Genomic DNA, 22,802 nt, shown 5'->3' with positions numbered 1-22,802 from the left:
TCATCTATTCCATGCACTTCAGGCTTCCATTCTTTCTTCTCTAAGCTGAGTTGACTTCCTAGGCCAAAATTGCCATCCTGTGATACTGATATTTCTCCTGTGCTGGATCCTTTGTTTCCTTGATCCCATGTTCTCTTCATTTTTGGAGTATTTCCTTCAATAACTCACTTTTAATAGATATATAAGCCTTCCAAATCATTACATATCTAGAAATGTCTATTCTGACCTTTTACTTCACATAGAATTACAGGTTACAAATGAATGTCCTGTAGAAGTGGCTTTGTTTGTTTTCTTTTTAAACTCTTGAGACAAGGTCTATACCATATAGCACAAGCTGGCCTCAAATTCTCATTCCCTCCCTACTCATCCTCCAGGGTATGTGATTATAGGCATTAACCTCTTTGTATGTCTTTCTAGCAGCTTCTATGCAAGTTGCATTATATTTGTACATCTGGGGACTGTAGTTCCATGATGTTGGGATTCTCTCTCCACTGTCCTTCATGGAACACCTTTTCTATACCTTTAAGGATAATTTCTTTATCTTTTTCTCTCTATAACTTTGGAGAATTAAAAGTTCATTTGTTGTCACTCTCAGGGCCCTTAAGCTGGATTATCAGGTCATTCAGCTCAGACTTTTTAGAGTCATTAAAAAAAACCTTCTCTCCCCCCATTACTTATTCTTTTTCTTCGTATTTTAGGAATTCTTGTGAATGGTATATTGGATCTTTTGAAACTATTGCCTCATTTTCCTTCCTTCTCTGATATTCCCGTACTTTTCTTATTGGCTTGACTTCTTGGGAGATTTTCAGAGTCTTTTCCTTCAAGCTTTCTAACGAATTTAGTGTGAAATTAAATGTTTAATTTCTAGAATGATTCCTCTTTTTCACGCCCGTGCGCGCACGCGCGCGTGTGTGTGTAGACATATACATATTCCATCACTGATAAAATCTTCCAATGCATATCCTAAGATGCATATTTCTATCCAGCAGTTGTTAAAGGACGAGTTTTTTTTTTTGGAGAGACATATTACATAGTCATTTATATTGTGTAAGTTTCCAATGACTCTTTAAACACAAGTAACATCAGCTTGTACTTCTCCATCTGGGGGAATGGGGAAGTTACATATCAGTATTTTTACTTCATATTTATAGACAATGAGTGTCTTTCAGAAGTTTGTTGGCCACTTATATTATTTTATTCTCTGTTCCTTTTCACATACTTAGCCATATTTTTATTGGAGTACCTTCTCTTTTATGAATTTCACAAGATCTTTACTGATGATTCATTACTGATTGTCCGTTCTTATTTGTCACAAATATTTCATTCCAATTATTGTCTTATAACTGTGTGTACTTTTTTGCTATTTAAAATTACTATATGGTCAATCCTATTTGGCTTTTGCTTTGTGGCTTCTGAATTTTACATTATTCTTAATATACTCTTTCTATGCTAAGTCTATGGATCTAGTCATCAATATTTTCTTCTAGTTATTTCATAGCTTAATTACGTAACATCAAACACATAACTTTGCATATATATATATATATATATATATATATATATATATATATCTTGTTGCTTTCAAAACAGTTATTCAGCTAAGCATATTTTGTTATTTTATTTTACTTTTGCAGAGCCAGAAATGTTCAAGTATGTTACACAAAGTCTCTGCAACACGTGCAGTATAGTTATTTCCATTTTAAACAACAAGTTATTCTTTCCCTGCATCTGAATTATTGTTATGTATTGTTTCTGGATACTTTCTTCCTTCCCCTCTTAAAAATTATTTTTGTTTTGATTTGTGTGTGTGTGTTTGTGTGTGTGTGTGTGTGTGTGGGTTGTGTGGGTGTGTGCGGGTGTGTGTGGGTGTGTCCGTGAGTGTCCTTGTTTGAGTTTATGCACATGACTGTAGGGATTGCAGAGATCAGAAGAGAGTGCTGTATCTCCAGGACCTGGAGTTACAGATAATTGCAAGCTACACAATATGGGTACAGAGAAAGAACTTGGGTCCTCTGGAAGAGCAGTTCATGATCATAACTGATGAGCTATTGTCCCCTGCCTTATTTTGAGACAAGATTTCATGTACCATAAACTGCCCTGAAACTCACTATGATAATGACAATGGCCTTAAGCTTCTGATCCTCCTGCCCCCACTTCCGAAGTGCTAGGATTACAGTTATGTATCACAGTGCTCAGTTTATGCAGTGCTGGCAATCAAACTCATAGTTTCATACATACTAGACAATCTCCATACCAGCTAAACTATGTCCCCAGCCTGCTTCTGAAACACTTTCCTTCTGTTTTAGTGTTTATCAATTTCTTTGAAAGAATGTCTTGTTCTATCATGTAATCATTTATGGGGACTCTTTCACTGTCATATAAAGCTGTCCAATGTCCAATTATGTTACCATTTTCCCCAGTGCTTTCTATTGTGAATGACAACAAGGATGATACCCACTCTGTAGTTTCATTTTGAAGATGAAATGGGTTACTCATGTAAGTATAAGTGATAGCAGGTCTTGTTGAGCTCAGTAACTGTTTATAAAAGCTGCTGTATTAAACCAAAGATTCCTTTCTTCAGGGACTAGCTCAGTGTACAGCTAAGCAAATAGAACCATGCTTCTTCTTCTTCTTCTTCTTCTTCTTCTTCTTCTTCTTCTTCTTCTTCTTCTTCTTCTTCTTCATCATCATCATATTATTATTATTATTATTATTATTATTATTATCATTATTATTGTAATGGAAACTGAACCCAGAGTCTCACACATGCCCCACCCTCAATAAATATAAGTGGTTTATGAAAATGGAAATCACTAATATGGAGGGGTGATAGGAATAAAATTGTAATATCTTTTTTAAAAAATGAAGAGGTAGGGACTGTAAACATAGCTCAGTGGTAGAGCACTTGCCTAAAATACATGAAGTCCCAGGTCCCATGAGGTCCATCTGCAAAACAAGTGAGATAGGAGTGAAGATGGATGGAGAAAATCCTTTTTGTCATTTTTATTTTAGGCCTTTAATTTGTTTCTCCCATGGATTATATAACCCAGAAAATAAGTATCATACTAATAAAAGTTGAAAGTAGTTTTCAGCCCTTAAATTGAATTAAATGGGTACTATTGTGACAAGCTAATTAGACATCCATAAAATTGCTAAATATATGTCACTGAAAATGCCTATGTTCCATATTTTGTTAAACATCAATTATGCACATAAGAAATCTGCATTGAGTAAAATGGATACTGGTGACACATGTTAATTATTCTGCAAAATAATTGAGTGCTTTAAAAATTTCAATATGCTATTAAGCATTCATGGTCTCTGAAAGTTCGAACTATTTTGAGCTTATCCAAATGAATCTAACAATATAAAATGAAGTGAAAGTTTCCTTAAAGGTCTCTCAGTAAATCAAAAGACAAGTTGTTATACTCAAGAGTCCATAGAAACAAACAAACAAACACTGGTACCTTGGTCTGGATTTCAGGATAGTCAGAAAGAAATTGTCTCAAGTCTCAGCCCTAGTTTGTGGAAGAGTAGGCACAGCAAAGTAAATTTAGACAATGGAGAACTGTCTTCTTTGTCTGTGCATCATCAGCTCTGAGCAGAGCAGAGTAGAAGCTGTGAAAAATGTGCCTTTAATATCTAATCTATATGCTTTCCAACAGGCTTGATGCATGCTAATGTAATAGCAAACACGAATTCATCAAGTTGTTTATCGTAAGAAATTGCTATTGGCTCCCTGTAAAGACTTCTTGATGTTAACTCAGATCCAGAAAGTTCCCAGGAAATTAAGATGATGCAACAAAAGCCAGCTCTCAAGCCTGCTATGTAGTGAGAATAACTGAAAATTATAATATATATGGATACTGATCATCTGTTTCACCTGCTGAGTTCCTTGCCTGGATGTTTTCCACTGGACTAGTATTTTTCACAATGTGTCACTGAACTCTGCACGGAAACTTTCAGAATGCCTATTAAAAACACTGATTCTGGGGGCTGGAAAATGGCTCAGTGGTTAAGAGCAGTAATTGCTCTTGTAGAGGATCTGGATTCTCTCACAACTGATAAGAACCATCTGCAACTCCAGTTTCAGGGGACCTGACACCCTCTCTGGTCTCCAAGTGTACTGCATACACATGATTCATAAACATATATTCAGACAAAATATCCATACACATAAATTTTTAAGAAAACAAATCAATCTGTTTATTTTTAATTATGATTGCTGGAGAATGCAGATTGAATAATAATTTAAGTATGACTTAGGCTATTGAATAAACTGTAACTAGAAAACAAATATTTAAAAACATGACGGTAAAAATATTATGGAAAATAGCATATTGTTGAACTTGAATTGCTGGAATGTTTTTATTTTGAAATGAAGCTTGATGGTGGGAAACTTTTTACAGTGAAATATCTTGGCCTGTGTACTTTCCATCATTATTCTGGAGAATATATGGCTTTATACTGAAACAAAGAGGATTCCCTGATTGAATGAGGCTGAAATCATCAAATCTTCCTGTTTCTTTCCACATATTTCCCCCTTGATTACCAGCACATCAGTCTGGTACATTCAATATTGCTTTGTTTGTTTTACCTTGCTTTAGTGTCTTAGTTAGGGTTTCTATTGCTGTAAAGAGACGCCAACACAATGGTGTATAAATATCACCCTTTATACTGAGTATTGCCAAACAGAACACAGAAGTCTTTATTGTTGTCCCTGTTGCTTTTTTTTTCGTGACTTGGGAACCCTCAGAAGTGAAGATCCAAAGACTTTAGGAGAATGCTCTATTGTTTTGCTAAGGTTTAATGAAGTATAGACATCCCTGTAAAAGCATAACTGAGCAAAGCAGTGTAATCAAACGCACTGGATGTCATGTAGAAACCAGGCAAGGCACTTATGTTCCAGTTCTTCATAGCCTCTTGGGATAGCATTCCTTACACCAGAATTAGAGTGGGCTCCTCATGGAATGAGGCTCCTATGACCTACTGTTGAACTAGACAGCTCCAAGAATTTCTCTAGTTTTTTCTTATATTTATTTAATTTTACTTTATGTTTATGAGTGATTTGCCTGGATGCCTGCTATATGCACCACATGAGTAGAGGAGTCCATGAAGACCAGAGGAGGCATTGTATATGTCTGTAACTCCACAGTTGTAAAGCACCATGCAGATTCTGGGAACTGAACCCTGATCCTCTGCAAGAGCAACAAGTGTTCTCAAACACTAAACCATTGTTCTCACCCCTCAGAATTTCATGATAGCCACATCTTACAGAAAGTTTACAAAAGTTTAGTGTAGTTATGTTTAGAATTTATGGCTAGCTATAGAGAAGATGAATTCCAGTTTCTATGACATAAGTGGAGGTGGAGGAGAAGAAAGGAAAAGAAGGACAGAAGGACACTGATTTTGAGAACCTTCCAATGTCCTTCTTTTCAAACTGTTGTTTGCTGTAGCACCATACACTGAAGTATCCCAACACTTCAGCATCATGCATATCTGCAGCTGATAGTATGAGATAAGGTTAAGAGCTAGCATATCTGCTCAGCGTCTCAACAGGCCCAAAGATGTGTGTTTATTATTATTGCCTCCTACACATTAGCGTGTCATTAAAATAAAAGTCATCTCTTAAACACATCGAACTAAACTCAATTAGTGTAATTGATTGCCAGCCTAGCTGTAGGGATTTTGCAGCTTTAGGAAAACTGACAAGCATCTTGCCCTTTTAGATCCTACAATTAGATTCACAAGTGACAGTCAATAAGCATTTCCCAGGCCCCAAATTCATCATCTATAAAGATGGCAAAAATCTCTTTGGGTGGATGAACTTGCTGTTGATAAAAGACTAATTGTGGAAATGGTTTTCAGTAGTGTTATTGGCAATTGGAATTGAGCCTGTGAAGGATAAATTTGATCACGAATTAATGTAACCAATTCTGAACACTAATTTATATAAACCCTAATAGATCCCTGATTTACTGCATCTCAGTTTCTAAAGCTGGAAGCTTTAGAGTGAAACAAATGTGTCAGTCTCGGTTCTGCATAAACTCCACAATACTTTGAACTGTAATCCTAAAAATGATAAAGACTCAGATTGTAAGCAATTCACAACATGTGCATTTGAGTTAATAGTAAAGAATTCCATTAGCCTTGCTTTCTGAAATATTGCACCTTTTGTCATCCTATAATGCAGAGAAACATTCAGGTTTTTTATTCTCACTTTATTATGCACTGGACCCTAGTCAAGTGGTAGTTTTTCAGTCTCTGGGATTTCAAGGTATGCTGTGTATTACACAAAAATACATTGAAGATACTGGACAGCATTCTGACCATGATCATAGTTTGCCACTCTAAGCTCATTGCAACTGCTGCTGTTCACCCTCCTAGCTTCTACCCTGGCCAGGGCCCAGCAAGGCATAATTTTCTAAACACCACTTCTATTATCCTTCTATATGACTGTTTTTGTTATTCCCTTGTATTGAGATACCATTCTTTCCTTCTCCACCTGTTAATTCCCATTGTGCTTCTCCAGGCTTTTCATCTCCCCCATTTGTTGCCCTTGTCTCCCATGGATCATACCACCTGCTATAAGACCGGATTCTCTATCAACCTGTTGTACTAGGATACTGATATCTCTTGCTCCCCCTACTGGGCTGGAATTTCTTTGAAGGCAGTGAATGAACACTGACTGAATGTCACTATTCACAAAAGCAGAAAACAGTAAATCAATGTTCATTCGACCGTTCCTGAAGGCTGCAGATGTGGCTCAGTAGTAGAGAAATTGGATAACATGCTAAAGCTAGGTTCTGTCTGAGCATTGTAAAGACTGGAGGAGAGGAAGAAGAGGAGGACATGGAGTTCTCTGGGTAAAGAAATGGATGCATGGATAAGTGATAAATAGCCAGAAAAGTTCTCTCAAGGCCCTTTTCTATTTGTCTAATCCCTTTGGGATGTTTTTCTGCCTCTCGGTCTTTCACAAAGTTTCGATCGTGCCTCCAGTGTCCTCTGGGAGTCTCCAATCCCACATGTTAAAACAGTAATTTCCCTCCTCCACACTCTATGCTGATGTAGCTTTCTCTCTAAACCAAAATTTGGGTGTGATTGTGCCCACCTATAATCCCATACTCAAGAGGCCCAGGCAGGTAGATCAAAAGTCTGACACTAGAATGAACTAATTGCAAAACACGATCTATTTTTATTGTCTCAGTACTTTTACCAGAGTGGGAGTTGTCATGTTTCTCCTGTGAAGTCCAAGTTAGTAAATATTTTCAGTTTCAAAGGCCACAAGTTCTTTGTCACCACTGATCTCTACCAGTGTAGCATGATAGCAGCTGAAAGGCACAAATGAGTGTGAGTAGCTGTATTCCAATAAATCTTTATTTCAAGGTCAGGTTTGATTTGTGGGCTTTCACTTGCTGACCCCTGCATGAGAATATAAACTTATTAGTCTGTCTGAATAATAGCTATATATTAGGGACCAAGCACAAAGAAAGTTGTTATTAAATATTTGTTGAATAAACAGTAGATAAATTTATCCACTATAACAAAAGACTGATTTGAACATAATTTGAAAAGTCACTTTCTACCAAGTCAAGTGAAAATGGTAGACAAAACCCTTCAAATAAGAATATCAGTTCTTCTAAAGTGTGAGACCCATTCATGTCTGAAATGGTAGTGATGTTCTTACCCTTATAAACTATACTGTAAATCTATTCAGTTTGCTGTGTGGGTAATACTGACTTTAAAGGTAAAAGTTTATAAAGAAAAGTTTGATAGAGAGACAAAGAAATGTCTACATTGAGATAAAAAAGAAATCTCTTTCATTTTAATGAGACAAGTAGACATGAATTCCATAGTGGCCAATGTTAAAATACAATGTTTTTGGTGTTTTTAAAGGTCCCCATGTCTGGGCTGGAGAGAGAGCTCAGAGAGTAAAGTTCTGGCCATGCAAACATGAAGTTTAGATGCTCAGCACACAGGTGAAAAGCTAAGCATGGTGTTGCACAACTGTAATCCTAGCAGTGCAGGGCTTTCAGGTGTGGAGGTGGGGAACGTAGGAGCCCATGAGTCAGCCAGCCTGGATAAATTGATGAATTCTAGGTTGAAGAGAAATCCTGTCTCACAAAATAAGGTGGAAAGTGTTAGAAGACTCAACAGCATTAACTTCTGGCTTCCACATAGACGGGCATATGGATACACAAATGTACACATTAATTCACACAAAATAAACAATAATAAAAATACTAAGATCCATATGTAGAAATGTTCCACTCATAAAGGGATGTGTATTTTATAGGAATGTGGGGTTTTTGTTTGTTTGTTTTCATGACTTGTTTTGTGTATACAGATATGGTTGCCTTAAGATAGTTGAATAATTGATGTCAGTGCTACTTACTATGGAAAAGTTTTTATTGCTGTTGGATGAGAATCAGGAATAAAGCCAGAGTTATAAGGCAGAGCAAGGAAACTGCCCCTTGGGTGGTATCAGCAGAATTGGCTTCATGGGATGTAAGTTGTTTCATGGAGAGAGGCATGTGAGTGTTTCAGAGTCTTGACAAGAAAAATACAGGTGTTGACATCAATAAGAAAGCCAATAAGTTACCCTGGGGCACCAAAGATTAATGCAGCTGAGACCCGTTAGCAACTCAAAGCCTCAGGAGCAATGAAAGGAAGTAGGTGAAGCAACTGCACTGAAGAAAGGTCAGGAAAGAGATCATAGCCTGATCTTTCTGTCCTTCCACCCAGTTTTCCCTGCTAGTGCTTCCCAGATTTTGAACCCAATAGTAAGCCAGGTAAATCCAGATTTACTTTAAAGTAAACTCTAAGGGCAAAAAGATACAGAAGGAGCTGGGCAATGGATGGTGAGTAGTGGGTGAAGTTAACTTCACAGCCATAGGAATTACAACAAAAGCAACCCAAACAAAAGATGATAAAGTCAGGTAGTAATAGAACTTCAGCTCTAGGAAGAGTGAATTCTCTAACTGATACTAGAAATGGTTCTTTCAATATAGAAAAGGCTAATATAGAAGAGGGCATGTGTTTCTGTTTGCTTTACTTATCTACTTATTTACTTATTTTTGGAAAGGTCCCACTCTACACCAGGCTTGCCCGAGATTCAGAGCAATTCTTCTCCTTTAACCTCCCCAGTCCTGAGATTACAGTCACATGCCTAGCCATGAAATTAAAATAAGTTCAAACAGGTGTGTGTTATCTCAAAACATTGATTTGGGGATTTCTTATCAGCTGCTTTTCACTTCCTCCTGAAGCATTTAGTGATCAAAATGGGCCCTTAATCAGTTAAATGGAAAAAAAAAAAACAAAAAAAAACTTTTCTGTGCAGATTATAAAACGGGAAAATTTACAAAAATGTGACCAGACAACTCTTTAAAATACCTCTGATCACTTTGGGGATCCTTCCATGGAGGGCCTTACCCTACCTAGGGAGCAGAGGGCAGATGGGGTGGGGAGTTGGCAGGGGCGGGGGAAGAGGGGAGGGAGAGGGAACTAGGATTGACATGTGAAGTGGGCTTGTTTCTAACTTAAATAAAAAATAAATAAAATACCTCTGATCAAAATTGATACATGTCTCTGCATCACATATTACTCAACTTTGTATTTGCTAGCATAATTATAAAATTATATATTTTCAAAGAACACAAATACACCATTGGAGACATAATATAACAACCTTGCATTGTTGTGCCCAAATTCTGAACCCCCAAATCACCAACAGGCCCATTTTGATGCAAAAAGCAATGAGTCTTTTATTGCAGTTGTTTAATGAGCTAGCCCCATTAGTTTTTCATCCTTCCACCATGGCAGATGACTGGGGAAAGACCCCGAGAAACCAGGGGACAGTGATCTTATAGGGCAGCATAAGGGGAGTGTCTAGGGGTACACACAGGCTCAGGATTGGTGCACCTCCAGGCTTGGATGACCTGCCCTGTGTTGATTGGTCAACTGGTTGTTATGGCCCATAGGCCCTCCCAGGGCACTGTTGTGCACTTGTCCTATAAAGCACACCCAGAGCCTTAAAGCTTAGCCATGCTAACTAACTTCTGATTGGTTCCTTGCCACGAGGCAGGCATCTGACCTCCTAGTGACCAAGGCAAGGTCAGGCAAGCACCTTTTAGCCTGTCATGGCTGCCAAAACGTGGGGGGGGGGTGGCGAGAGGGGCTGGTCCCTTCAGCATGGGAAGAAAACCTGCTGTTTTTAAACCCTCGCCGTACTCCTCCCCTAAAATATGGCTACAATTCAGTTTGCTGGACCTGAAGTGATGATTTTAATTAGTTTAAGAAAGGCTTTGTTCCTTATTATTGAGTTTCAAGGTTTTGCTTGAGAAAGTCTTTCTTATTATTATCAAATCTTTTGTTCAAAAACCATATTTTCCTACAGGTTTTTTTCTTTAAGATAATCAATCAGGAAAAAGAAGTCTGCTCAGCGATGCAGCATTTCATGCTCTGTGAGCAACAGATGTTGACACTTCAGAAATGTTTGGGATGATTGGAATTTTTAACCCCCAAAGGGTTTAATCTGCTGGAGCCCAGATCAAAGAGCATACATAGGAACCATCAGTCTATCTTTTTCTTAATCACCCAAACCTGGGACCATTCCATTTCATTTTACTGCTGGGGTGGGATTAGATAAACCAATGAAATGCATCATTTCCCATCAGATTCTACCGACATTTTTTAAGTTCCTAAAAAGTGTCACTGAATTGGAATGTGAAATCTGGGCTTTTTCAAGAGCTGTAGTGATCTCTGTAAGATAGATGAGTCTGCCCACTACTGAATATGTAAACACCCCTCAGGGTTTGCACCATAAGTCAGGAAACGTCTGGAGCATACAAAACAAATCTCCTTCTAATTCACTTTCATACCTTTATTACCAAAATAGATTTTGAGTATATAAAACTATAGATATATATTAATTTAAAATTTTAGTCATTGTCTTATTTATTTTTTATTATTTTATAAGTGCCTGACTGCACATATGTCTGTGTGCCATGTGCATGCCTGTTGCCCATGGAGGCCTGAGAAAGGCAGTAGATCCTCTAGAATGAGAGTTAAAAATGTTTTGAGCTACCCTTTTACATGCTGAGAATTGAACCAGGGTCTTCTAGAAGAGTAGCCTATACTTTTAACCACTGAACCATCTCCCCAGCCCACATATATTCATACATAAGTAATACCGTGAATATATTGGGAATTATAAAGCATTTTTCAAATGCATTAAAATTGGATGTTTTTTTTAAAAACAAAGATGAAATAAGCTTAGGGTTGTGGCATAAGCCTATCATGTCAAAACTGGAGAGATGAGGTGGAGAAATCTTAAGTTGGAGGCCAGCCTGGGCTTCATAGTAAGTCTCAGACACCAAATATACCAAAGAAACAAGAGCAAATAAAGCAAACAATACAAGGTAAAGTGAAAGCGAGATAGACGTTTTTTCATCACTTAAAATCACTTTGGTGTCGCTGCTGCATTCAATCATTTAATGTCTTAAATGACAGCAAAGTACCTGGAGATGATTTTTTAAAAAAAATCTCTTGCTTCATCATTTCACTGCATAAATTTGGAGAGTCTTGTGGGTGCAGCTTCATTCTTGAGTTGAGTCAAATCTTTGGAGGAAGAAAGGGAGCCCCAGGGAACTGTGAAGAGGCAAGCGGACAAGGGTGGTGCTGGGCTGCTCATGTGTTGCCTGGCCTTCCATCTCAGCTCTGCAAAGGGTTTTGATGGAATTCAGCCCAAACTTTTTTGATGCCTGCAACTGTTCTCACAAACCAAATGGAAAATGCTGCCTTTTCCTATATTTAACAAATGATTTCACAATCCACTGAAATGCTTCACTTAGAAGATTTTTAAGCAGGTTTAAAAAATCCATTTCCAAGTTTCCAAAGACTGCAGCTTCTATCTGTACATATTTGCATAATTTTCAATAAAACAATTAGACAACTGTTACATCCAAACATCTGTTTCCCAGCATGCTTATCACAATCCAAGTTTATTTGGAAAATTACTTTCTCACTCATTATTAAAATATCTCCTTTATTCTGAGAAGACCAATCTATAAGTTTATTGGCAGCTGATAGCCAACAAACTCTGTTGGGGGACAATAAATTTTCCTAGGCACTCTACTAGTTTGCTCCAAAAGCAACTACATTGTTGGCATGTGAGCTCACTCAGGTTTCTCTGCTACTATAAGTTGCACTGAATTATTTCAACAGTAGCCACCTCTAAATTTACCCTGGAAGATTCATTTTGTTGTGGTCAATGCTGCTTCCCCATGGTTGTATTACATTTGTGGGGGGTGTTTTAACATGCGTGTATATTCAGGAGGCAGAGATTAACCTTGAATGTTGATTCTCATATTCCATCCACCTTCTTAAATAAAACAGGTCATTCACTGACCTGGACCTCAACATATAGGATAAGCTGAATATCCTGGAAGCCCCAGAAATCCTTCTGAAGCTGCTTTCCCAGGATCAGGACTACAAGTATGTGCCACCATCCACAGCTGGTATTTTTGCAAGATCTTGTTTTTAATGTGTGTGTGTGTGTGTGTGTGTGTGTGTGTGTGTGTGTGTGTGTGTGTGTGTGTGTGTGTGCAGTTACCACATAGGCCAGAAGAGGGTGTTGTATCCTCTGGAGATGGAGGTACAGGTAGTTGTGAGCCACCTAATGTAGGTTCTGAGAACTGAACTTAGGTCCTGTGTAAGAGCACTAAGTACTTTGAACTGTTGTTTAGCCCTTCTAGTCCCACTGAGCAAATTTTTGATGTACAGTCTTGGGATCTAAAGTCACCATGATTGCACAGCAAGCACTTTATCTGTGGAACCATCTTCCCAACTCCTTTGGCTGCATTCTTTTCTCTGTATCTTTGCTAGAATTATACCATCCTAAGAATTGTCATTTTATAAGAGACTACACAGAGCAATTTTCTCACTCAGTGTTCTTTTATAATACCATAAAAAATTTAGAATAACATTTTGTTGAATTCTTTTAAAAAGGGCTGTTCACATCTCCTTCTTGGGCAGCATTAAATCTGTAATTTATTTTGGAATGAACTGAACTTTTCATATTTAGTCTATCCCATTGCAGAGAAGCCCTGCTTATTCCAAAGCCTTCTGAAATTCTCCAACAAAAGTCTTTTATTTGTGATTTTAAGGTTAATCTTGTTGGATTCTCTTGGCTTTCAAGAACTATGTAAGTTTTTAAGCTTGACGAAAGAGCTTTGAATCTCTAAGTGCTCCTGACACATTGGGGAAATTGACTAACAGTGGCCTGTGGAATTGATTAGTGAAGGGTAAGTTCTTCTGAACCCACGAGATACTTGCTCATGAAGGCAAAAAACATGAGACACACTGTTATGTGCGGTGAAAACTCATTATGTGCAGTTATTTCAGTTCAAACATGTTTATCTCATCTCCAGTGGAGAGATTTGGTTTGGCTCCTTTGATCTGCAAGGACTGAGACTTCCTCATAATTTCTCAGAATATGGGAGTTGAATATGAAAACATGTACATGGTAAGAGAGATGGATCCTGAGGACATAGAAACAGAAGTCTTCCAGTGGCTGTGCACCTTGGCTTCTGGAGAACCAGCTGCAGGAGTTAGCTCTGGATACAGGCAGCTTTGGGTTGCTCATTAGCAGGAATTTCTGAACTTACTATTATTATGTCCCTGCATAGAATGTTAACTTAGCCATATTTTCATCCAACTTGTGATTTCCCCTTTCCCTCATATGATCTGTCTCTCATTTCTAATCTGGTATGTATACATGTCATCATTGCATTGGATTCGTGTGAGCTGACCATTCAGATATGATCATGTCAACTATTAAAAATGTCTGAGGATCTTCCGCAGAGCTGAAATGCTATTAGACCTTGATATCTTCATTTCTCATTGTCCACTCCTGTGATAAACCTGTATGGTCTCTTTAATCTCACTGATTCTGCCATTTCATTACACTCAGCCTGTGGGCCTTGCTGTCTTCCTAGGCAAAGCACCAAACTGCTTCTTCTGATGTTTCTGCTGCTTCACTGGAGTCTTCAGCTTTATCTTCTTCCACCAATTCATTCATAATTTCAGGGGGAAAAGTCCAGGGAAGAGTGATCTGCAACCAAATTTTGTTTCCGTCCTAGTAAAGGCATTTTCCCCAAACCAGAAACTGAAATGCACATGTCTTCTGTTTCAGACCTGGGTGAGAAAAATCTCAATGAGGAAAAAGAGCAAACAAATACTTTTGAAAAATCATTTTGCCACAGTATTACTGTAATTTAGATGTGATGGAGACATTGTCATAAAGTCTTCTCCACACTTTCTGTTGTAATTTATCAACTGTAACAATGCATACTTTGCTGGCTTTGGCCCTTCCAATTTGACTTTTTTCCAGTGATGGAGAAGTCTGGTTTGTTTAGCTTAGTACTTTTAGTTAAAATTTCCATTCTAAGCCCCTCAAAGACTATCTAATGCCTGTTAGGGATGTTGGAATTTCCCAGTGAATAAAGTGCAATGACAGCCAGGGGATAGGTTCCCTTTACAGGTGTCTGCTGTGTTTGCTGACTATAAAATATTTATTTGTGAAAGATGTGAGGAATTGGTCCATAGAAATACTCCCTTTGAAAGGCAGAAATTCAGAGTTTTTTAATGCTGTTGACAGCACTGTCTATAAGAGTGTAGGAATGTGTTTTGATGCATTAAAAAACACCTTCCAAATATAGTGTCATAATATAATCATTATCTATTATCCCTCATTCACATGACTAATCTGTCCTATGGGTTAGGCAGCTCTGCTACCTTTCACATCCCATGGAGACTTGGACTCTGGATTTTGTTTTCATATGTATATTCTGGAGACCAGGCTGAAGAGACAGAAGCTTGTTTGGCTCTTTCATTATGGTGACAGAACAGCAAGGGCCCCTGCCCAAATACACAAAGGATTTTTGCCTGTCATATCTGGGTTCATCCATGTAACATCCTTTGGGCAAATGGATATTAAAGTCAAGGGATAGAAAAATTGCACCGAGTACAATGGAAGGCAGTGGAAAGAAGGGTGGCATTTGGTGGGCAAGTCACATCCTGGTAAGTGAAGTATAATGAAGTTGGTCTCCCACACAGGCCAGTACTCCTAGGACAGAGAGGGGAACAGAATACAAATGCTGATGACTGGTGCTCTCCCCTAATATCATCACTGGATTTTCTAGGTACTAAAGTGACCTTATCAGTCTAAACTCAAGCACAAATGCTTATTTATATCCATTTTAGTTAAAGTTTTAACCTCCCAGGTGACCAACCTGCCATCACGTGCCTTAGTGTTCACACTAAAGGTAATGTTTCTAAATTTGGTTCTCCCATCTAGAATCTTCCATCTCAGCACATTTTCAACAAAAGGATCTTGCTGACGTTAAAGGGTGTATCAAGTCAAAGAAAAGACTATAGGTTTTTCTTCCAGTGTGCTTTCTTCCAGTCAATGCAATTTTTATGATTCTTTTATTGTTGCTGAGGAGCAAAAGCTCCAAGACTTCAAGAAAACTCCCTTCCTTTTGTCATGGGAAATCAAGAAGCAGGAGTCCCACTGTCTCTTTAGAAATGAAATCCTCAAGAAATAGCAAGATTGTTCAGTTAATCCTGATGGGACCATTTTCCACCTCAATTATTAGCCTCTATTTTCAGGTCATAGATTCTTGACTTATCTATATGTGTTTGCTGGAGGACGTTGGGGCAGGAATGAAGGTTTATGTAGCACATCACTTGTATTCTTCCAGTCTCAGCATTAGAATTTACTGAAGCATGTTCAAGGGGTGAAAAGATGTGGCTTTTTAGCTCCTTATAAAAACTCTCAACCATCCTCACAAAAAATCTTGCAAGTTCAAGTTCCCCCAATTTTTGCCTTACTACAAAAATCAGAATGGCATTTCACAGTTTGGGGATATTTTAGTGCAGATATGTCTACTAAAAAAAGAGAAACTGATAACTTTTGGATCATTAATCTAGAAATGTAACCTGATGAGCAAGGAAATTGTAATTCTATCAGAAGCTTTTCCTCAACATATAAGTAAAACAAAGAGGATTAAAAATCTTTACTAAATACCAAATGCTAATGCTAGAAGTAAACAGAAAATATGTATTTGACTGAGTCTGTCAACTGTTTGGGTGGGAAGCAGCAGTGGAGCAGTATAGCCCTACATGAGATACTAATGATACAGAGGAAAGCAGTGTCTAAGAAATAGATACTCCCAACTGTCTCAGCTCTCATTCAGAACAGAAATGAGCATGTCTCATGACTCCTATCACTCCAGCTCTGTCCCCATCCTTTTAGTCCATGGTTCTTAGTGGCCAAGAAACACAGCCAAGGAATGCTTACTATTTATCTTCATTTACCCTTATCTGTCCTTGGTATAGTATTTCCTTGGGTATCTCAACTCCTATTTGTATCCATCTTGTCATTGAATTTGATCTAAATTATTTAATTGAAAACCTTGGGAATTTGCCTGGGCTTGATGAAGCATTTCACTCAAAGAGTTGGGCTACAAATGTTTGAAATGTTAGGTCAGTGTCTTAGCTAGAGTTTTTATTGCTATCATAAAATACCATGACAAAAATCAACTTAGGGAGGAAAGAGTTTATTTCATCTTATACTTTCAGGTCATACTCTATCATTAAGAGAAGTTAAAGCAGGAACTCAAGACATAAATCTGGAGGTAGAAACTGATAGAGAGGCCATGGAGGAATGCTGCTTCCTGGCTTGCTCCTTTTGCCTTGCATAGACTGTCTTCCATAGTACCCAGGACCATTGGCCAAGGGGTGACAGTGAGACAGACTCTCCCACATCAATAAAGATGATACACCACAGGCTTGCCCATAGACTAATCTGGTGGGGACATTTTCTGAGTTGAAGCCCTCTCTTCCAAAATGACCCTAACCTGTATCAAGTTGGTATAAAACTAGACAGCACAATTGGTTTTCATATTTTACAAAGGAATGCTTTAATCATGTCAGAAATTCATTCCCTTCTATTCTTTGGTCTTCAGAGACAAAAACAAAAGTTACTGTTTTTTTTTTTGAATACTTACTATGTGCTCAAAATTTTGTAAGTAATTTCCTTGCCTTGTTTGCTTTGCATAGCTCTTTAATGAGATTGTTATAATTATTGTCATCAGTTTCCAAATGATGCATAAAGTAAGGAAGCAGGTCATACTACTAGGACTCTGGGATTAGAACCCAAAGCCTGGCTTCAAAGTCTTACTACAAACAATCACGCTTATTTTCATGTCCACCCTAGACCTAAACACCTGTTTCCTAAGCAAATAGGAAGGAAACATGTCTCCAATAGTGTTGGTGCATTTGGATTTGTATGTAGCACGAATAATAGAAACCCAGAGATAGATATTGGGGTTCAAGCTGAAGATCAGAGAAACAAAACAGCTAAGCCACCAGAGAGTGTTTACTTCTACCAAGGCTGGGGCCATCCTTTCCTCAATGTGGTCGGAGACTAATTGCCAAGTCTGCAACCCTGCTCCTGGCTTATATACCTCTCTAGTGCTGGGATTAAGGATGTGCACCACCACCACCCAGCTTCTATGGCTAACAAATATGGCTGCTGGGATTAAAGATATGAATCACCACTGCCTGGCCTCTATGGCTGTGGCTAGCTTTGCATTCTGATCTCCAGGCAAGCTTTATTAGATCACAAGCAATATATCACTACACATGTAATCATGGTCCATTCTTGTGGAGAGAATGACTGTACAGGAGAAAGGTTCCAGAATAGGAGGCTGACCCTTGATCTATCAAAATGGATTCAAACAGTATTAAAAGTCCCACAATTTCTGCCACTTCCGTCACTCTTAGCCCAGTGTGAACCATTATGATCTGTCAAAAGAGATGCCATGGGCCCTGAGTAATCATCTCATATACTTTCCTTTCTGTTGTCAACACAGTACCTGAATAAATCGCTAACATTCAAACTATCCATTGGCCTCCAGGTACAGTAAGAACAAAAGACCAAGTAAAAGCATGGACCTATGCAATCTCGATAGGATCACTAACATCATCCTTTTGTTTTGTTTTGGTTTGGTTTTTTGAGACAGGGTTTCTCTGTGTAGCTTTGGAGCCTCTCCTGGCACTCGCCCAGTAGATCAGGCTGGCCTTGGGCTCACAGAAATCCACCTGCCTCTGCCTTCTGAGTGCTGGGATTAAAGGCATGCACCACCAACACCTGGTACATCATTCTTTACTTCACCATCACTGCTCCAAAACCCCAGTTTACCTTTCACCAGCCTCTATATGTTGCTAAGCATGTTCTCTTCCCTTGGGGCATGTTGTACTTCTAGGTGTTAAACTTCATTATCCCTGTGTTTTGAGTCCAACTCATCTGGATGTTGGCATGACTCCTAGTAGAACATTTTGTAGCATCTTCACTCAACAACTGTCTGCCTACTCTCTCTGTGTTGATTCTGTCTTTAGCATTAACCTAGTATGAACATTTTATTTTTGTCTTCTTTCCTTTTGCATTCCCAGACTGGAGAACCCAGTGGGTGTTTAATAAATTGACTAAATGAATAAATGAGTGTATTATGGAGTTTTCTTGAAGGATTGAGCAAACTAACATATGGAAAGCATTTAGAATAAACAATGCTTACTATGAAATTGATGTTTAATAACTGTCATGTTATTAAATTATAATAATGTACTAGTTGTTGAATGAAAAATGCATTGAAATTTTAAATACTGCTACTTTATTGTTTCCTAGGAAGAGGCTAACCAAGCTACAGATGTTTAAAATATTCCAATTTAATTGTCCATGGCATCTTCTATAAGAGATGTCAGCCAAATTATTTATGTCCTCTTTTCCTGTTGTCTAGAGCATACACTGCCATGACTCCTTTCCTGTATTCAGTTGTTTTGCTATCACTGCTTTTGCAAAGAATCAGTGAAGAGGGTCAAACAACTTCCATTATGGAAAGGTCTTCAAGAGTTAAATCAAGAAACAGATGGGCCTTATTACAAAGCATATAACACATGCATCCATTCTGTTTCTCCTAGTGTTCCATGTCTTGAGCAGTTACATTCTGTTTAAAGGGGATTTTAAAATTGTGTTTTCCTAGCATGGTTATATATTTAAGGGACAGATCCCAGAGGGGTTTTGTTGATCTTCCCCAACTCTGAGAAATTACACAGAAGAACTGCATGCTTCTTCCTTTCCCTGTCTTTCTTTATTACATTTGGAAAGTATGTTGTCCAGTTGGCATATAGAACAGCAGCATCCAAGGTATTGAAAAGTGATATTCATTTACTTATTAAAGAAAAATATTTTAAGGTGAATTAAGGGCTGGAGAGATGACTTAGCAGATAAATGTACTTGCTGCCAAGCTTGATGACCTGAGTTTGATCCTAAGGACCCAGATGGCAGACAGAGAGAACCAACTCATACAAATTGTATTCTGACCACCACGTGTATATCAAGATGCATGCATACACACACACACACACACACACACACACACACACACACACACACACACACACGCACACACACAGAGATAGAATAATTAAATAAATGTAAATTAAAATTGATTTGAATTAACCCTATGTCAGTCATTTAAGTCATCTGAGCTAGCATTTCCTGAAGATTGCTAGTGTTCAGCAAACAACTCTTCCTTAAAGAAAGCTGCCTTGGACAATTGCCTTTCATGAAGACTTCACTGGGAGTTGGTCCTTGACCAGATTCTCTGGCCTATTGGCCATGAAACCTTGAGTGATGATATTTCATGATTTTGATCTTAATTTCCCTGCTGACAAATGTGATGTCAATGACTGCTATGTTCCCTTATTCTGTGGAGTATCTGTGAGGCCACAGCATTTTGAGGATTTTTGTTTTTGTTTGGTCTTTTGGTTGGTTGTTGTTTTTTTTTTTTTAAAAAATTGTCCTTTTTTTGAGTCGGGGTTTCTCTATGTGGCTCTGGCTATCCTGGAACTCACTCTGTAGACCAAGCTTGCCTTGAACTCAAGAGATCTACCTGTCTCTGCCTCCCAAATGCTGGAATTAAAGGTGTGCGCCACCACCACCTGACTGCATTTTGAATTTTTAAAGTGTTATTGATTATTGACAGTTTCATACATTTATATCATGAATCTTAGTTCTTTTCATCTCTTATCCCCTCTCTCATCACCCTTCCTCTCCTGCTGGAAACATTTTGCTTAACCTTCTACTTTCAGGTTTTCTTTCTGCATGGTCACTGAATTTAGTTAGAGTGTAGGTGGGAAGCTATTTATTAGGACAAGGACAATTTAGCAAGGGCTACAACCAATGAAGAGAATTATACCTCCAAAATGTTATAGAATATTCAATTTTGAATTGTTGCTAAAACTTCATAAATGGTGCTGTTAATAAGAAAGTTCATTTAAATAATTCAAATCTTTTTCCTTAAAGTAAATGCTAAGAGTGAAATTAAAACTTTCTTTGGAATGAAAAATGCATTTGATACCAAGATAGCCCATCACCACCAAAATCATCCATATTATTTTACTATGGCTGGGTTCAAGTGTCCTACATACTACCTGCCAACTAAATGTCTGTTACTTTATGAGACTGTAGGTCAACATTTCATCTATAACTTGATAGTGTTAGACAAAAAAGTAACTTTTCCCTTGCTTATTATTTCAATTTATGGTTCAGCCTGATGTGGGTCAGACACAGTTCTATGTCCTTAAATAAGTGAATAAAACTAAGTTCATAAGACTAGGGCTGTAGTTCAATGATGGATCCTTTATCTAGAATGCATGGGTCCCTGGGTTTCACCCCCAGCTCTATGAGCATAATGACCAAGTGGTTTGTCCTTAAAGACTATACATTTTGTTGTGGAGAGTAAATCAGTAAAAATCATCATAAAAATAAATGCTTTCTGTAATGTATTTGTAGGTAAGTAGTGCCGTGGTTGAGGAAGAATATAAAAAAGGTAAAAATGTTTGGTGACATGGGGAACTAGAAAAAACACATTAAAACGGTATTCCAAGGTAATCTTTTATAACATGGTGGTATGTGAACAGATGTTTGACAGAGGCTGAGGTGTGACCTGCAGATATTTGCAGGGCAAGCATTCCCCATTAGATGAACAGTCAATACAAAGCCCAAACATGGACATTATAGAGTTCTCAGGGAGCAATATGTGGACCATGAAAGATGACCGCCAGGTTCTAGATCTTTCCCACTCTCTATCAGAGACAATAATAGGTTTCTAACTAGAAAGTATGTGATTTCAAAGCCAATGCCTAACCCCACATTGATACCTTTCTTCTCTTGTCTGTATTTTTCCTACAGTCACATGACACAGGCAATCCCGTTTGATGACCCTCGGTTTGACAGCTGCCAAATCATCCCTCCAGCTCCACGGAAGGTGGAGATGAGGAGAGACCCTGTGCTGGGTTTTGGGTTCGTGGCAGGGAGTGAAAAGCCTGTGGTTGTTAGATCAGTGACACCAGGTAAGGATCCAAAGGCACTCTGGTCTTCCATTAGGCTAGCCGCTATACCTGGTTAGAATAGAATGTTCAGTTCTGTGAGTGCTTGGCTGTGAAGACTAAGCAACACTTTCCCATACCCATATAGAGTGCCAACAGAAGCAGAAATGTGTCATCAAAATAAGCTTTACTTATTTATATAATGTTTGTATGTATGTCGTTGGGAATTTTGGAGACAGAGTTTTGCTATGTTGCCCTATATGTTGTTCCTATGTATGTAACCCAGCCTAGCCTAAAGCTCAAGGCAGTTTTCCTCCCTCAGCCACACAAATCCTGGCCTTACAGACTTGTATCCCATACCTGATTCATAGACGATTTTAAACTGTCAAATCCACCATATCCCTTGGGTGAGGGAAAACACTGATATGCCATTGTTAGCTGTGGTACCACTTCTGAGTATAGAACTGCAAATAATGATAGGCAGGAATTATAACATATGTAATTATCTGATGGAAAACACAGTGTGGTATTCAAGTTATAGTATTATCTAGTCATGGGGCAGTTGAATTATTGTACAAGTATACACATCCTTTCCTTCTCACTAGAGGCAGGCAATTTCCCAACCCCATTGTTGTTTTCATGAACCAAGTAAATGACTTTGGCTAGTGAGATCAATAAGGCCAATAGTCAATAAGTTCAGTAAGATCAAAGAAGAAGGTGGAGGTGCATGTGTATACTTGAACTCTGTCATGGTCATAAGAAGGAATGTTTTCCCAAGAGGGTGCAACTCCTTCAGCCTCAACTCTGGGATAAACTCCTAGGGCAGCACCCAAGTAGTCTGAAGTCTGAAGCTCAGTCTAACCCAGGCTATAATTTGGAAACGATATGCTCAGATAAGACAGGCCTGAATCACCCAAACAATTCACAAATGTGAGAAGAAACAATTATTGAAAGAGTCTGTTATACAACAGATGCTAACGTGTATGTCTCATCTCTTAAATTCTATAATATGACAGTAGACTTTCTCAGTTACTCATATGAGGATATACAGCTGCGCCACTATCAACAAAGTAGGCTGCCTTGACTTTTTTCCAGAAACAATCACTTTTGGTTATTTATTTATTGTGTCCATTTATATCTTAACTGTAATGGATATGGACCTGTTTTCAGACAAAACAAAACCACTTATCTCCTCCATCATTGCTCAGAAGATTTTGCAAATCAGCAAAAGAACTCAATAGTGAAGTCGTATACATAATAAGATATATTCTGGTGGCTATGGAAATGGCTTTCTGAGTAAAGCATGTGCCACACAAGCAAGAGGAGCTGAACTCAGACAACCAGTC

At 38.2% G+C, this 22,802-nt stretch overlaps 1 protein-coding gene across 1 annotated transcript in view; it reads left to right on the top strand.

Annotated features, from left to right (window-relative positions):
• Frmpd4 (FERM and PDZ domain containing 4) overlaps nt 1–22,802 on the top strand; it is a 240,555-nt gene that overhangs the window by 77,405 nt on the left and 140,348 nt on the right. Inside the window, exon 2 of the mRNA XM_027431846.2 lies at nt 21,320–21,480. Within this exon, the coding sequence (XP_027287647.2) occupies nt 21,320–21,480 (161 nt within the window). The remainder of the gene's footprint in view (nt 1–21,319; nt 21,481–22,802) is intronic.

Source organism: Cricetulus griseus, chromosome X, assembly GCF_003668045.3.
Source record: "Cricetulus griseus strain 17A/GY chromosome X, alternate assembly CriGri-PICRH-1.0, whole genome shotgun sequence".
Classification (NCBI taxonomy): domain Eukaryota; kingdom Metazoa; phylum Chordata; class Mammalia; order Rodentia; family Cricetidae; genus Cricetulus; species Cricetulus griseus.
The sequence above is the reverse complement of the archived record's forward strand: the minus strand, read 5'-3'. Positions and strand labels throughout refer to the sequence as shown.